General features: G+C 43.0%; 1 protein-coding gene across 5 annotated transcripts in view; it reads right to left on the reverse strand.

Moving 5' to 3' along the window:
- Window positions 1-610: 610 nt before the first annotated feature.
- The window catches only part of RPN2 (ribophorin II), a 32258-nt gene continuing 17059 nt past the window's right edge, over window positions 611-15809 (reverse strand). For 3 of the 5 annotated variants that reach the window (XM_037915681.2, XM_037915680.2, XM_037915683.2), the window contains exons 10-18: window positions 13376-13467; window positions 12201-12315; window positions 11243-11437; window positions 10558-10644; window positions 9799-9894; window positions 7917-7992; window positions 6988-7117; window positions 3701-3774; window positions 611-977 (exon numbers count right to left, since the gene is read on the reverse strand). In XM_037915681.2, the coding sequence (XP_037771609.1) occupies window positions 3723-3774; window positions 6988-7117; window positions 7917-7992; window positions 9799-9894; window positions 10558-10644; window positions 11243-11437; window positions 12201-12315; window positions 13376-13467 (843 nt within the window). In that variant the 3' untranslated portion in view covers window positions 611-977; window positions 3701-3722. The remainder of the gene's footprint in view (window positions 978-3700; window positions 3775-6987; window positions 7118-7916; window positions 7993-9798; window positions 9895-10557; window positions 10645-11242; window positions 11438-12200; window positions 12316-13375; window positions 13468-15809) is intronic. The other 2 variants (XM_043526963.1, XM_037915682.2) reach the window with 1 other exon arrangement.

The following is a 15809-nucleotide window of genomic DNA, read 5'->3' on the forward strand; positions in this document are numbered from 1 at the left end:
CTCACACACACGCACACACAGAGAAATTAACCTACTATAAAAAGACACAAAACAAAGAAATGACCCTTGAAGTGGCAAGGTCTGTACCCAGTATTGGAACGGAAACAGAGCTAGGCTAACAAAACTGCTGATGGCAGAGCTTTAGGCTGAACATCCCTCTCTGGAGTTTCATTGATGCTGCATGGGACCCATTAAAAATAATTACTAACTGAGAGTAAAAGGGAGGATGCACTTTAGTCTTCATGTTTCAGCACCATGGACAGTTTCTTCCCCAGTTTAGGCACAGAACTGGCTCTTGACTCTTGGTTCCAGGATCAGGGAATCTAACATTAATACAAACAAACAGAGGCTCTGTCTACACAGCCTTCCAGTGCAAGCAGCAGGACACTGGAATAGAACGGGGCGAGGCCAAGGAAGGACCTGAAAGCAAGTGCCAGGCAAACTGCAGGAACAGCATCATGAAAAGATGCTTCACACAACAGTATGCCTTGCCTAGAATAAAGAAATTATGGGCTAAGCAAAGCTAGTGAAAACGTGTTTCGCTCTCAAATGGAACCCAATGTTACATCACAGCCTCTGAAGCAGCTGGGAATAAAACACTGAACCCTTCTTTCCTCTCATCATCCTCTTTATTCCACAAGGGGGGAAAATGTCAGAATTACAAAATTTGCACTGTCAGAATTTAAACACTTGGATTGGGGGGGGGGGGGGGGGGGGGGGGAGAGGGAGAGGGAGGGAAGAAAAGACATGGGCTTTGCTGGTTTAATTCCAAAATTGCTCAAACAGCCACTAAAAACAAATGAGGGTAAACATTAAAAAAAAAGAAAAAAAGTATAACCACAATTCTCTTGACTTCATAAAAAAAATTCTTTTCTGCCTTCCAACTTCTGGCCTTTGGACTGTTTCTTGGCCACTTTTCTGTGTAGATTTTAGTTTTTTCCCTCCTATTTCATCCATTCTTCCGGTACTAATGTGTCCTGAAAGGAAAGAGAAATCCGAACAAAATTAACATTTTCAATGCAAGGTTGAAATTCCTTGCTCATTAAGCGTCCCATGCTCTTTTGAAGGAAGATACGGGATTTCTTTTTACATGGCAAAGATGTAATAAACCGTATCATAACATAGCAAGGTGGGGACAAACAGAAGGAACAGTGAAATGTCCAGAAAACGCAAAGGTGGATTACTGGCAAATGGCAGAGGTGACCAGCCTTGCAAAACAAAAACTGAATTGAAAAATGGTGGCTGAGTGCAAAGCTTTCAACAGGCTTAGCCCAATTCTTAAACTTACCAAGAAACTGCTGGTTTATGCGATTAGAATGAGTGGGTTTGGCTCTTAAAAGGAAGAATTAAAATGTCTTCTCCAAATTAACACCCACCTCCATGTGAACTGAAGAGTAAAGCCTGAGCCAAGAGAAATCTAACACATACATGACAAATCCATGTCCTGGGAAGGGACAAGACCCAAGGTGCTGCACACCTGCAGGATTCACTGACTTCGATTAGAGCTTTGGGTGCTCAGCACTTTTGCATGTACACCGAACTCTGTTACAGGAAAGTGCGAACTGATGCATTCTTGGAGTATCACAGCAACCCTGGCTGTCGTTTTGAGGGGCTGCCAAAGACAACTGCCTGCAGCTGACAGCATTTAGCTCTGGCTAAGGGAGAAGTGTTCAAAGGGGACACAGTGCCATTCCTTACCTACTACACACTGGGGCACCAAGAATTTAATGTTACTGAACATTCATCAGCCAGACAAACTGACACTAAGCTCACATATGGTTATCAAGCTAATACCTCTCTAGTTATATCAGCTTTTTTGTATGTGCAGTCCAAGGTTCAAAAGCACCCACGAGGGAGTGGAGAGGTGGTGATTGGGGTGTCTTGAAAGGGTCTGAAAAGGGACATGAGGCCAAATCTTCAATGTTGTGGACACTAAATGTACTCATGCACATATAAGTGCCCTCACAAAGCACACTTGATACAGATCGGGCAATTACAAACGTAAACAGGAATTTGAACTCACAAGTAACAGTGCTCTGGTTTAAGGATACAGTTACCTGTGCCCATACTTTTGTACATAAAATTTAGTCCCCTCTTTGAAAATTTTAATCCTGGGTCCTAGTTATGTGTGCCTAGAGCACTGGGTAGGTACAATTGTATACACTTCAAAACAATCAAATAGAAGCTTGAGAGATCTTTCGACAGTGTATTCTGCAACGGTTTCAATTCTATCAGATAAATGGTATCACAGTCTGATTCTCTCTCTTTTCTCACTCTCATCCCGGAAAGAATGCACAGTGTAGGAGAAACGAAGGATATCACACAGGCACAGAAACAAGAGACACGCAGAAAGACAGGCAGCATGCTGGGCAGTCTGACCCCCACAGGACTATTGCATGGTAAATCCAACGTGGACATGGTAAATGAGAACCTTCCCCACTCCAAATTAACAGCAGAAATGAAGGGCTTTATACTGGGAACGTGATGTGCGGGAGATCTGAAAATGATTTCATATACGGAAGGGACTGACCTCTGATGCAGAAAGCCAGGAAGGGATTTTCATAGTTTTCTGGGAGTTTTGTTTTTTAATTGTATCTCCTTCCTCAAGGATGGCCATGGCTGAAGAGGGGACAGCGGACATGGGGGCCAGGGCTCTGAGGTGGCATGGAACATTCTCTCTCGCAGGTGCCTGGCTGGCTGGTTTTGGCTCACATGCTCCAGGTCTAACTGCTCGCCGTGTGGGGTCAGGAAGGAATCTGGTTTTTTCCCCCACCTTCCTCTGCAGTGTGGAGGGCAAGTCACTTGTAGGATTATCTGGCTGTATCTTATTTAATTATTTTCCTGCCATTACATAGGCCATGAGCACTGGTGCACCTTGGTCCTGCCTGTGGCACATAACAGTCTAGTCTCCTGTGGGCTGTAACGCTTTGGCCTAATTAGGGTTGTTGGGTTTAGTGTGTGTGTGCTGGGAGGTGTTGGTGGCCTGTGATATACAGGCAGTCGACTAGATGTAGCAGTTTCTTCTGGCCATAAACTCTATGATGCCACAGTGGGAGCCAACAAATCTAGTCTGATTTGATACTTGTATAAATCACGGCTTGGGTCACAAGTCAAAAGAGGTGGGTGGTTTGGCCTTGCTGCTACTGGATATCTGATTACCCACTCCTCAAAGCCACACCCAGTTCAGCCTGACTGGCAGTCTCTGGTAAAGATGCCCAGGAATGAAATAGCAGAAACAGTGCAGGTCAGGACCAGGGAAATGACAGCTGTGTGAGAGAAGTTTGTACAGCGAACACTTTCACTACACTCACCTCTAGACGACATTCTCCATTCACTTAGAGGCATGATAACACTGCCACGCCCCCCCCGGTTTCCATGGTTAATTTAGCTTTTGTTTCATTGTTGTATAGAATCCTTAGGCCCACAATAAAAAAAAGCACGTGTGTTTCTATATGTATGTGTCACATAAACTCGGGAGAATGAAGGCTTCACACAGAAGTCATTTTCTCTTAATGCACGTAGATAACAGAACATTTAAAGACAGCTGTAATACACCCCCACCCCAGATTCAAAGCCGTACGTGACAGGTTGGAAAGTGGCTTCAGCTAAGATTTCTTTTGGCTGAGGAGCAAGCGAGCGATGAGAATGAAATGAAGCAGCCAGAATGCCTGGGAAAGGCAAATTCCAGAAGAGCCCTTACTTCTAGGAAGAGCAACCCCCTTTTACCGCAGTGTTCTATACTTTGCCAACCTACTGCTCTGTTCTGCAGCAATCCTGCCGAAAGGAGAGAGGGAAAAGATTCAGAGGACAGTGAGGAGGAGAGCAGCCCGGCTCCAGGAACTGGAGCAGATGAAAGAAAATGCAAAAAGTAAAACCAGGGCTTCCAATACCTTCAATAAAGACACAGGGGTGGGCCAAACATTACTGCTGCTACCTCTCCTGCGCTGCCCACACCAGGAGAGTGGCTTTGACTCAAAGTCTGTGTCAGATAGCCATTGCTCTGAGTATCTGACATAGGCTAACAACAAGGGTTACACTGGGGTGGCAGTAAGCCAACAAAAGATGCCCTTTAGCAGCTTATTCTCATATGAGAACCTGAAGAGAGGCCACCTCCACCGTTAGGTGGAAGTACTATTTTAAAGTTGGCATTTTGGTAAAAGCTCTTATTTGTCCCAACCAATGAAACTATATGGCTCAACATGGAGAGGCTGTTGAGAGGGGTAGGGAGTAAGCCATCCCCCATTTATCTGCTAACAGAAGCCCTGGTAGAGCTGAAACAGTCAGATAAGCTTCAACGAATCTCCTTTCCCCGATTCTCAAGATTTCTTAATATAGACACCAACAATTTCTGGTTTTACTTTTACCATTTATATTTATCGTCTTAGCAAGAAGCAAACTTCAGACTAACAACTGAAATACAGGAATGACAAAATACAGCTCCATCAGAAAAGAACTCTTGCTAGAGAACTCTATGCAAAGAAGGAGAGGGGAAATACCACATTGAGCATCCCAAGCATGGCTGGAAAATGCTGCTTTGAGAAGGGATTGAGCTCTGTTAATCTAGCTGATTATCTTTGCCCAGCTGCAGTATCTGAATACTGCTTATTTTTAAAGGCAATAAATCAGTATAAAGTTACTGAAAATACTATTTTTCTCTCAGGTTTTATGGTTCAGATTGCTTTGTAAAAAATGTGTGAACATGCATGTGCAAACTCCTTCCAGGGGACTATCAAGGGCAAGGTAAGAAAAGAGAACAAGTTTGACTAAAAACGTGTCAAGGGGTAAGCCCAGCAGCCAGGCATCGCACTTGCAAGACAGGGATCAAAGCCTGACTCTTTAAATTAGACTCAAAGTGACAGCAGTTGAGTCTGGCAATTGAGGGGACTTGAGGCTCTGAGAAAGAAAATGGCTGAGATTCAGTCTGTAGTGATGCTGGGGTCAGGGAGCAACAACCTGAAGGCAGCCTAAGTGTATGTGTGTTTGCAAGATGACTTTGCAGTAGCGAGGTATGTATGAGAAGATCTACGGATACTCTGATTAGAGGGCCAAGGATACATCTACGGGGTCAGGGCAGCTAACTAAGCTTTAGATTTATGTTCTTATAAAGGTTTGCTTCCACTAGGAAGGTTTGTGCCGATGGACAAGCCACAGGGAAGAATGAAAGCAATTGTGCAGGCTAGGGACGGTCTTGCATAGGACATCAGGAATGTAGCTGTTTACATGCTCACATTCCCAACTTTCTTGAAAAGTGTGATTTCATAATAGTGGGGAAGGGAGGGAAATTCCACATGCACAGCAAGTTAGAACAGTGGTCTCATGGCTGATGACTTTTAAAGGCCAATCCAACAGGAGTCTTTCCAGTGGCTTTAATGGGAATTGAATCAACCCTATACCAGTACAGAAAGTCAAAGCAACATCCCCTTCACCACAAAAGCATTTACCCAGTAAGTGGAGCTGTGGAAGGTTGGAACTTCAGAGTACCCTTACAATGAAAGTTACTGTAAATGTTTGATGTAAAGCATCCACAGAGTTTAATACACCATGGAGTGAACACTCTTCAGAGCATGTGCTTTGTTGTAAGTACAGTTTTTCCAAGGAAAGCGTTATGGCCGAGACTTTCAAACCCGGATACTTCAGATCTCTAGGCTCCCAAGTCTGCATTTAGGCATCTAAATGAGCGGGCTGGCTCTCACAAGTGCTAAGCCACCAGCAGCTTCAGTGAAATCCATAGAATCATAGACGTATGGTGCCTAAAACAGTTCTCCAGCTGAGGTCTCACCAATGCTGAATAGAGCCATACAAAAACCTCCCGTGTCTTACATACGACTCTCCTGTTAATACAATCCAGAATGATATTAGACTTTTTTGCAACTGCATTACACTGTTGGCTCATATTCAATGTCACCCACTATAACCCCCAAATCCTTTTCTGCAGGTCTACCGCCTAGTCAGTTATTCCTCATTTTGTAGTTGTACATTTGATTTTTCCTTCCTAAATGAAGTATTCTGCACTTGTTTTACTGAATTTCATCTCGTTGATTTCAGACCAATTCTCTAATTTGTCAAGGTCATTTTGAATTCTAATCCTGTCCTCCTAAGTGCTTGTGGCTTGGTGTCATTCACAAAATTTTCTACACATACTGTCCACTCCATTATCCAAGTGATTAATGAAAATATTCAATAGTACCAGACACGAGAGAGACCCACCATGTGGGGCCCCACTAGACGTGGCCTCTCAGTTTGACAGCGAACCTTTGATCACTACTCTTTGAGTAGTCTCTCAATTAGTTTTGCACCCACCTTATATTTCATCTACACCACACTTCCCTAGTTTGTGTATGAGAATGTCATGTGGGACTGTGTCAAAAGCAATACTAAAAATCAAGATATATCGCGTCTACTGCTCCCCCCATCCACCAGGCCGGTAACCCTGTCCAAGAAAGAAATTAGGTTGGTTTGGCATGATTTGTTCCTGACAAATCCATGCTGGCTATTCCTTATAATCCTACTATCCACCATGCTTACTGCTGGCTGTTCTGCACTTCTGAGAAACAGCACATTCATTTAGGTGCCTTAATTTAGGCCCCAAGTTGAAAAGTCTTGGCCTATGAGGAAAACCCATGTTCTGTCAATGCCAAAGGAAAAGCACAAACTCAGTCTCAAAATTCAAAGTATTTGATCAATTCATTGAGCTGCTTTATAATCCACTCTCCTCAAAACCCTACAGCTGGTAATTCTCCAGTGACAGCCACCCCCACTGCAAGCAGCTAGACTACTTGCTATTTAGCACTCCATCAGGTGTTTGTGCTGAAAATGGCCAGTGGAACATGGCAGAGCTGCCTGCTTCTAAATATGACAAGAACTGGAAACTAGTAACTTGGTGCTCAGCACTAGATCATCTGCTGATGTCCAACATGGCCGCCTTCCTTCCCCTGGCTTTTTGGAAACCAGACCCTACACAGTTACATCCACCTCCCTTCCTCTTACCTCTTTACTGCTTTCTGGGCCAACATTCTGTTGCCTGCCAGGAATGTGACACTGCCCAAGATGGCCAGGTACTTCAGAGTCTGGAACATGTTAAGTTGAGTCCAATAGACATACATGAGCCCCAACATGGCTATGAAGAGATAAGACAGAAAGTCTCATTTTAAAGCAAGACCCTGGTTAAAACTGCTCATGGCACTAGACGGTTTACAAGTAACACATTGTGCTGCCACCCCTAAGCCTTGGATTCCAGTCTCTCCCTGGCACCTTGGCCCAGGAGAACCAGAGAGCCTCTGCAGTCAGTTTCATGGGAACCAGGGCCTTGTGCCATTGTGGGTGATGAAAGAGTAGCACTGGTGAGTTTTGTCTAATTCTCTTCAAATGGAAGATTGGTGGATGCAATAAGAATGTTTGAGTGTGTTAGAGGAGGAGGATCTTCCAGGGTTCTCTGAGGGACCAAAAAACAAATGAGAACTCAGAGCTCTCAGAGAAAACTAGGTCCCATCCATTCCTGACCAGGACAAGTTGGTCTACAGTGTGTGCGTGTGTGTATAAATAGACTCAGGAAGGAGTACAGGGAGATCCCATAGGCCTTCGTCCCCACTCCACTGCCACAAAAAAATTCCCCATCTACCAAAGGGTGAATACACAACAAAAATAGTGACCTCTGATATGAAGAGTGCTATTAAGTGTAGGTAAGTGGTGTGCAAGAGGAGCCCAGTATAATGACAGCTGTTATAAGCAGATGGACAAAACAAGTTTATCACCATATTAACAATTCTGAAAGGCAGAAAGAGGAAAACGAGAGAGAAATGTTATGCTATTAAGTCATTACAGTTAATAGGTTGTGAGTCCATTTATCATCAGAGTACTCATCTGTAAAGTCCATGTGGGAAGGAGGTCATACAAAGCAGAGAGCATCTGACACTTACCAGCATGTCCCAGGTGAAAGATAATGGTGCTGGGAGCGAAGCTGAAATTGGAGATGTTGGCACCAATCTTTATCCACTGAAAGAAAAAAATAAAACCCCAATCACAATGGCTTTATTAGACACTAGCTTTTATTTGTCATCAGTTAACCACAAAGTTCTTCAATATGCCTTTTAAACTGGAGTTGCTTCAAATGCATCAATTAAAATGGCCAAGACTGCAAAACCAACGTGTGTGTTACTGCTTGTCCACAGGAGGAAACAGCCTGGAGTAGTTGCTGTGGGAGAGCGACTGCAGAACCGCTATTCCACAATAGCGCCTCACACTGCACTAACAGTGTCTTTGTGTGGTGTAGCTTTAATTCACACCTGAGTTTATTTCACAACAGCTTCCTCGTGTAGACAAGCCCTTAAACAGCGGCCAACCCAAGATACCGTCTCGCTTCTGCCAAGCTGTTAAGGCAGAAGACACTGCTCCTAGCTGCAATAACGAATCTGTTTCTGATTTCATGAAAGCAGCCAGTCAGTTAGTATTTCTTTAAGAGTTAGATACCAGCTATCTTGGAGTCTGCAGGATCTCACAAGTATTTTGCTAAACAAAGCCTCCAAACCCATCCTTCCCTCAGAAAAATCTGATGTGCCTTCAATTCATATGAATAAAACTGGTAAAAGTTAACATGATGTTCTGTTACTGAACCCAGGATGAAACTAGCTGCAGTTCTAGAAGAAATAAAAGGTTATGAATGACCATGTAATAATGTCAGTTTGAAGGGAGTAGAAGAGACGATGAAAAGGAGAATCATCACTGAGGGGGTGTTGGGTAAGTCATCAACAAGTGCACCATGGATTCTGAAGGTAACTGGACACGGCTCTATCTGATTGCCCCCCAGCCTTCAGAAGAGGAGAGGTTGCATTTGGAACACACTATGAGGTAAGGGTGAGGGTTCAAAGAGGAGCCATATGTTTTTCCCACCAAATCAGTATAATTTAACTTGATGAGCAGAGAGATTGTAAAGTATACTAAGCAAGTTCTAAAGTGGTGTTTAATTGATGACAGGTGCTTGGCTGATGCTGTACATTTCAGCTCCAGCAATAGGGACTCAAATGCTGATTAGGTCCACAAGTGGGAATCAATCTGGTGGTCTCTCAGCCAAGTCCTTTAGCATGTGAGTCCACATCACAAAAAATCGCCATGCAGTTTGGTATGACTGTCTTTGTTCTAGAAGAATCTAAACCTGGAACAGCAGGGGCAACTGAGGTCAGAACCGAGAATGTCAGCAGAGTCATGTGGGAGAAGCTTAAACTGCACAATGCCTCATTCTAATCAGTGCTATTAGTTTTCTAACTGGAGCATAAACAATTTAGGGACAGGGAGTTAGAACTGACAAGCTAGTCCAACCCTTTGCACATAGATTGGGACCAGAGTAGCTCCATTAATTTGCTTGTAACATCCCATTTCCATAATGCCCTGCCTTGTTAACATCAGGCTCCTCCTAAGGACTGGAGAGAACCTATATCAGTCAACAAGTAATGCTAGTGAGTGAGGCAAGAATTCCTCTAGTCACCTATAGCCTCTCACTTGATGCCTGGGAATCAAAACTGCACTTCTACCGAGGCCAAGGGGCTTTATTACATTTTCTTTAACCTGTTCAGTGCCTTAAGATGATTTGCTGGGAGTCCAGCATAGAATGAAACAGAACCAGAGAGTTATCTGAGTTAGAAGGGACCGCTAGAAAGACACTGTTCTTCCCTCTGTATCACAGCAAGACTGGCTTAATTACTCCTAACCAGAGAATAGGTAAGGAGGTGTGGCTGAAGTTGTTTACTGTGCTAGTTTTGGGTTGTGGGCAGAAGAGAAATTCTATATGGAATCTATTCAACTTACCAGAATTAAGAGCAAAAACAGCGGGGAGAGGATCAAGGCTGTGAATGTGTTGGATACCACTGTAGGAGGCCTCTTTTCAGGTTCCCTGAACAGGTGCTGTAGAAAGAAGTCCCTTTAGAAGCACTTCACAAGAATAGCTTTCACCTCAACAGTTTCTGTCCTGGTCACAGGTCCCACACACTAATTTTGATTGGGGTGGCCCCTTTAAGTATCAAAGGCCCAGTCCATGTCTTTCTTGTGAAAGTGTCTCCCTCCTCCAAAAAGTAATCCCTTGCTTTCTTGCAGTGTCAATTTTCCCTTGTAGTCTGTAAAACAGAGAATCTCTGGCTACTCAGCATGCATCATGGATGCTACTCCATGAGCTGACCTGAAGGGAGAGTGTGAGTGAGTGAGTGAGAGAGAGAGAGAGATCTTTAGGAGCTGGAAGCTTTCGTTGGTCTCCATTTGATGAAGCATAGAAAGTGTGATCTCTAACAAAACTGTGTGTTCCCATTGCTCAGATCTGGATCTCCTCAATGATGGCACAATATTTTGTTGCCACACCACTGGGACACAGAGCTTATTTCTGCCTACTGATAAGTAATGCAAGCCCAAACTCCCTATCCACCAATAAGTTATTTTTGTTTTCCTCCAATGGGCATCACTAACATGGTGAAGATGCTCTCATATGGAAGGCTACTTTTTAAGACTGTCACTGGTAAGGGTAAAAGTGAAACTGGGTATCAAAAATAGAATTCATTCCCATCTTTTGAGCTGTACCTGGATTTCTGGCTTGGGAATGAAAAGCTTCTTTGACTGGACTGTGGATGGAGTCTCTTCCTCTGGGAATTTGATAACAACATCAGCCTGAAATGGAATTGAACAAACTTACAAAGCCATGACCCTGATATATGATCTATAAAGGCTATTACACCCCCCTTCACACACCCTCCCGAGACAGATTCCCCAACATAATGAAAGCATTAAAGACGACTAAGAAATTCAGCCACACTACAACGAACAACTCACCACAAAGACCTACTGAATTGCATTTTAAACTGACATTTCCTTTTCTGAACAGGGAAGGGAATGCCCTTCATTTAGCACTATACAGCTGGATATGTTCAAATCCCAGCTGGTACACACCAGTTACTTCCAGGGAAAGCTTGCCTCTGAGCCTATGCCCAGTCAGTACAAGACTGATCTCAGAGAGCCTGTTCCATGGCTGCTCAACCATGACACACAGAGCTGAAAAGTCATTCTAGTCTTGCTTTTGCACTGATTCAATATATATACATATATTATATTTTTTAAAACCAAGAGTCTACATATGCCATCAAAGGAAGCAAGATCAGCCACACAAAACTACAGCGTTTGTCTCTTTATTCTTCTAGGCTTCTATTATTGTGTCTCGCTACACTGTCAGTGATCCCACAACCATGTCACTGCACAGTCGGCAACATACCACATTCCACAGGATTGGATTTTCCAGAGTGGCATCTCCAATTATCAAGTAAAGGGTGTAGGTACCAGAGGCAGAATCAAACTCTGTCTTTCTCTCAGCAGTGTCCAGTTCAAACTTGTACACATTCTTGCTGTCTGGTTCTGCGACAAACACCACCTCCTGCCCAGTCTTTGGGTTGTGAAGACGGACAAATGTCTGAGAAGGAAAGTGATAATGGCTTAATATTTAGAGAGAGATTTTCATCACAGGAAGAAATCTTGGTTTTGACACAAATGAGGCAGGCAAGTATTCATATTTTGCAGAGGGGGAAACTGAGGCACATGGTAGCAAGTGATTTGCCTAAAGTTAGCGACTCAGTGGCAGAGCTAGAAATAGAATTCAGGAGTCCTGACTACTGGGCACCCTACTGAACCGCTTCAGCACAATCCTTTCCAATGTAGCCACACTCTAATACAGGAACCAAAGCAGTCCACAAAGTCTCTTGGGTGCCAGGCATTTCCTGCTGTGGCTGCAATTAGCTCTACGTGCAATGTTTTACTATCGACACATGCCTGGTCTATGGACCACAAGGTTGCTACATCGAATGCAACCCTTAGGCATCAGAGTTTCAGGGAACATTCTGTGTCCAAGGTAGAAATGCACTTTTACAGCACAGGATGAAGCTTCCTCCTCTCTGTATTTGTTTCTCTAAATAAGCCATGAAGTAAAGCTTAGCAGAGGCTTATTTAAAATGAAACAAAATAAGTGAACTAGATTCACTCTGTTCAGATCCAATCTTATTTCCCTCCCTTTTGGGTGCACAAAGTATTTATCTACAATTTTCCCATCACAATTTGTTTCAAACACAAACAGGACGGTTTTCAAAGCCTAAGAAAGCTTTTCAAAGAGCAACTGCTGCCTTAGATGCCTCAAGAGGCAGCATCCAGATGACAGGATAACTACATAAATTCATTCTGACCTGGTGAGGAATGAGCTCAGCTCCACTGTTCACATCCACCAGCTGGAAGGACAAAGCAAAATTCTGATGGCTGTCGGCTGTGAATGATCCTTTGGCTTTGGCTGGATAAGCTACCCTAGGGAGGAGGCGGCGGAATAAAAATATGTTAGAGATGGTTTTCCAACAGAGGGTTTGGAGTGACTGACATGCAAGTCTGGCTAACAGTGTCATGATTTACTCATGGGGGACTTACTGCAGATTACTTGATAAAACAGACCATCAGTTCAGAGAATTAAAATGGCTCTCTGTTCCATCACTACTCTCCCACAAAACTGAGGGGGAAAAAGTAATGATTTAACATGATTTATTTCTGCAAGCTATTTGTATGGTGCGTATTTTAAGGGGAAAAATATTGGATTTAAAGAAGCCCCACAAAAAATGACTTACAGTTAGAGCTGTGCAAATAATGGATTTCTTGGTTTGCTGGCAGTTCAAAAAAACCAACAACCCTGAAAGCTAAATTTCCAGAAAAGTGAAAAGTAAAAAAAAATTTGGTTTGGGTCGAACGAAACTATTTGTTTGACCAGAAACAAAATGTTTCGTTTGCATTTTAAAAATATAAAATTGAAGAAAAATTCAAAATGAAAATTTACCACCCCCAACTCAAACATTTTGTTTTGAAAATGCCAAAACAAGAGGTTTTAACTTTCAGAATTTTTTGGCTGAAACAATTTGGCAAAACATTTCATAGTCGCCGAATCTGCATTTTTCCCTTAAAATAAAGTTTCAGCTGACAAGTTTCACCCAGCTCTATTTGCAGTAGCATGATCCTACACCACACATTCGTCTCAGAGGTTCCTCTAGGTGAAATCTGCCAATACCACGAGCACTTAAGCCATTATTTTAACTAGTTATATCTGCTAACTTGAGCACTGTCAATATGAAATAGCTGCATAAAAATAACTGAGGGCTTGTCTAGTTTCTGTCACCACTTTCTTCAGTTAAAAAAAGCCACTTCCCCCCAATGAGCTCTCAAGGATTTGTGAGTTGAAAGGAGAAGGCACAGATACACTTCTGATGATGTTTAGATACAAAAGACTACTTGAGTTTCCATAGCAGAAGATTCGGAGGTACTGAGCAGCGGCCTCGGCTCAATATTGTCATTTACCAGTGCATCTCACACACTATTGCCTTACCTTGTGGTTTTTGGTGCAATGCTTTGATCCTTATCCACAGTAGAAAGATCCACATTTGTAATGCCAACTTCTGTGGAGACCTTTACTTTCAACTGCAGCCAAGCATAATAGGGAAATTAACAGTACACGTACACAGACAGTTCATGCCAGCGTTTTCCTTTATAAGTCTAGAAATCCCCCTTACTCCCAGATGCCTAAGAGGTAATCGAGAACAGGTTTGAAATACCCCCTTTGCCAGAATTTGGGGGTGGGGTAGAGAGGAAAGAAGGGCAGAAACAAATCTGACCAGGACTGATCATTCATTAAGAATATACTCCCATACCAACCCCCGCACCCATGCGCCAACAATCCAGACCTCACACTGAGATCAGTAAAGTACAGCTTGTCTATTATGGTCAGGTGGTTACTTGACCCTTTTTAGATAACAGTACCCTCTTCAAAGGGCAGGATAGGAAGATGGTTCAAGCAACTAGATCCCGCTATAAGTTTTTTAAAATTAATGGAAACTATGTATGTTACTCTGATCGCAGTTTTTAAAAATACATTTCTACCTTTCTCAGTTCCTATTAATATCTAACCAACAAGTCTGACAGTAACCTGCTATACTTTTCTTGCCTTAGACCTCTGGTAGGTCTTTCTGCACAATCTCTTACCACCAGACAAAGCCAAAGGACTCAGAAATGCAACTGGCCTCTACTTCAATTTAGCAAATTCTCCTTTATGATTAAAGTCAAGTTATTATTTGTACTGCCGTGGTCCCAAGGAGCCCCAGTCACAGACCAGGACCCTGCTGTGCTAGGTGCTGTACAAATAGAACAGCCCCTGCCCCAAGAGTTGACAATCCAAGTAACCAAACAAATCAAGTGGGATTTACTTCCAGCTTCCTCCCAATCATAAATAGTTGCTACAGAGTAGAGCTTTTAATTAGCACATTTGTTCTCCTCACATAAGAATGGCCACACTGGGTCAGAGCTCTGGTCCATCTAGCCCAGTATCCTGTCTTCCAACAGTGGCCAATACAAAGTGCTTCAGAGGGAACGAACAGAACAGGCAATCATTGAGTGATCCATCCCCTGTCGTCCAGTCCTAGCTCCTGGCAGTCACAGGCTAGGGACACTCAGAGTGTGGAGTTGCATCCCTGACCATGTTGGCTAATAGCCGTTGATGAACCTATCCTCCATGAACTTCTAGAATTCTTTTTTGAATCCTGTTATAATTTTGGCCTTCACATCATCTTATAAAAGCATTCCTTGGAGAGTTAAAAATCTGTTCATTGCCAAGATGATTTCCCATCATGTAGTACAGTTTGTTACTGTACGGTTGCTCATAAGCGCCAGACCCTGCTACACAAGCAAATTTTTTTACATAAAGAACTTTATTTGCACTGTTCGAAGTGAAAAAAAGGTAGGTCAGATTTTGGCTCTGCCAATCTTGACTCTGTTTCTTTACAGCTGAGAATTAGAGATTTCAATAGGGATGTTACCCATAAGATTTCTCCTTGTTAGTGGATCCTGCCCCAAACTTCATATTGGTTCTAGGACAGGAACAAAGGAAGTGAGAATCTGATCCACTTCCAGTTTTAAAGGCAACTGAGAGCACCTCAGTGCTCTTCTGTAAATTTCCCTTTACTGACTATTACACACAAGCCCATCTCACAAATATTTTAATGCCAGGAAATGCAGTCTTTCCACATGGAGTAATAACCCTGCAGTTTAGCTCATTACAGTCAAAAACTACTGTGCATTAGGGACAATTAATGGTAATGACAGCCTCCGAACACACAGCTCCCCCGCAGCCCTCCCTGCTAACAATGAGTCTTATTATTAGGAGACGATCACACAAAGCCATGGGCATTAATGCATTCCCCCTGGCGCCACATGCCTCTAGAGAGTTTAAGCGAGACCATCAATCCCTTCCTGACACTCTAAGTGCGATTATTACTACAATTACAATGCCAATTTGATATGCATGGCAGAGGCCAGCACTTGTAAATAAGTGTCTTCCTCCCCGCCATTCTGTGCCGACTGAACGGTAAGATTTGAAATGTTAATTTTTTCATTAGCAGCAACTGAGGGCAAAAAGTTAACCCCCCAGAATACACATCATCACTTGAGGAGAGTGACAATTGTTCCCAACTGACACCACTGCAGTGACTTTGTGAATGGAACGTTCTCCCTGGAGCAAATCTGGGGAAAAAGTAGAATCCCAAACATTTATTCACAACTACATTTCCTTGAACAACAGGTAGTGGGCGACTGTTTCTACTAGCAGAGGTGTGTTTGAACAAGCAGTTTTTAATTTGCACCCACAGCTTGACTCTCTCAGTCTTGCTCTGACACGAACCGAACATCAATGTCTCCCTCTTTTCAAGATGGAAAGAACATAAGTTTGACTGTAGATGTAGAGTACATACAAAGACAAAAAAAGATCAACT

Source organism: Chelonia mydas, chromosome 13, assembly GCF_015237465.2.
Source record: "Chelonia mydas isolate rCheMyd1 chromosome 13, rCheMyd1.pri.v2, whole genome shotgun sequence".
Classification (NCBI taxonomy): domain Eukaryota; kingdom Metazoa; phylum Chordata; order Testudines; family Cheloniidae; genus Chelonia; species Chelonia mydas.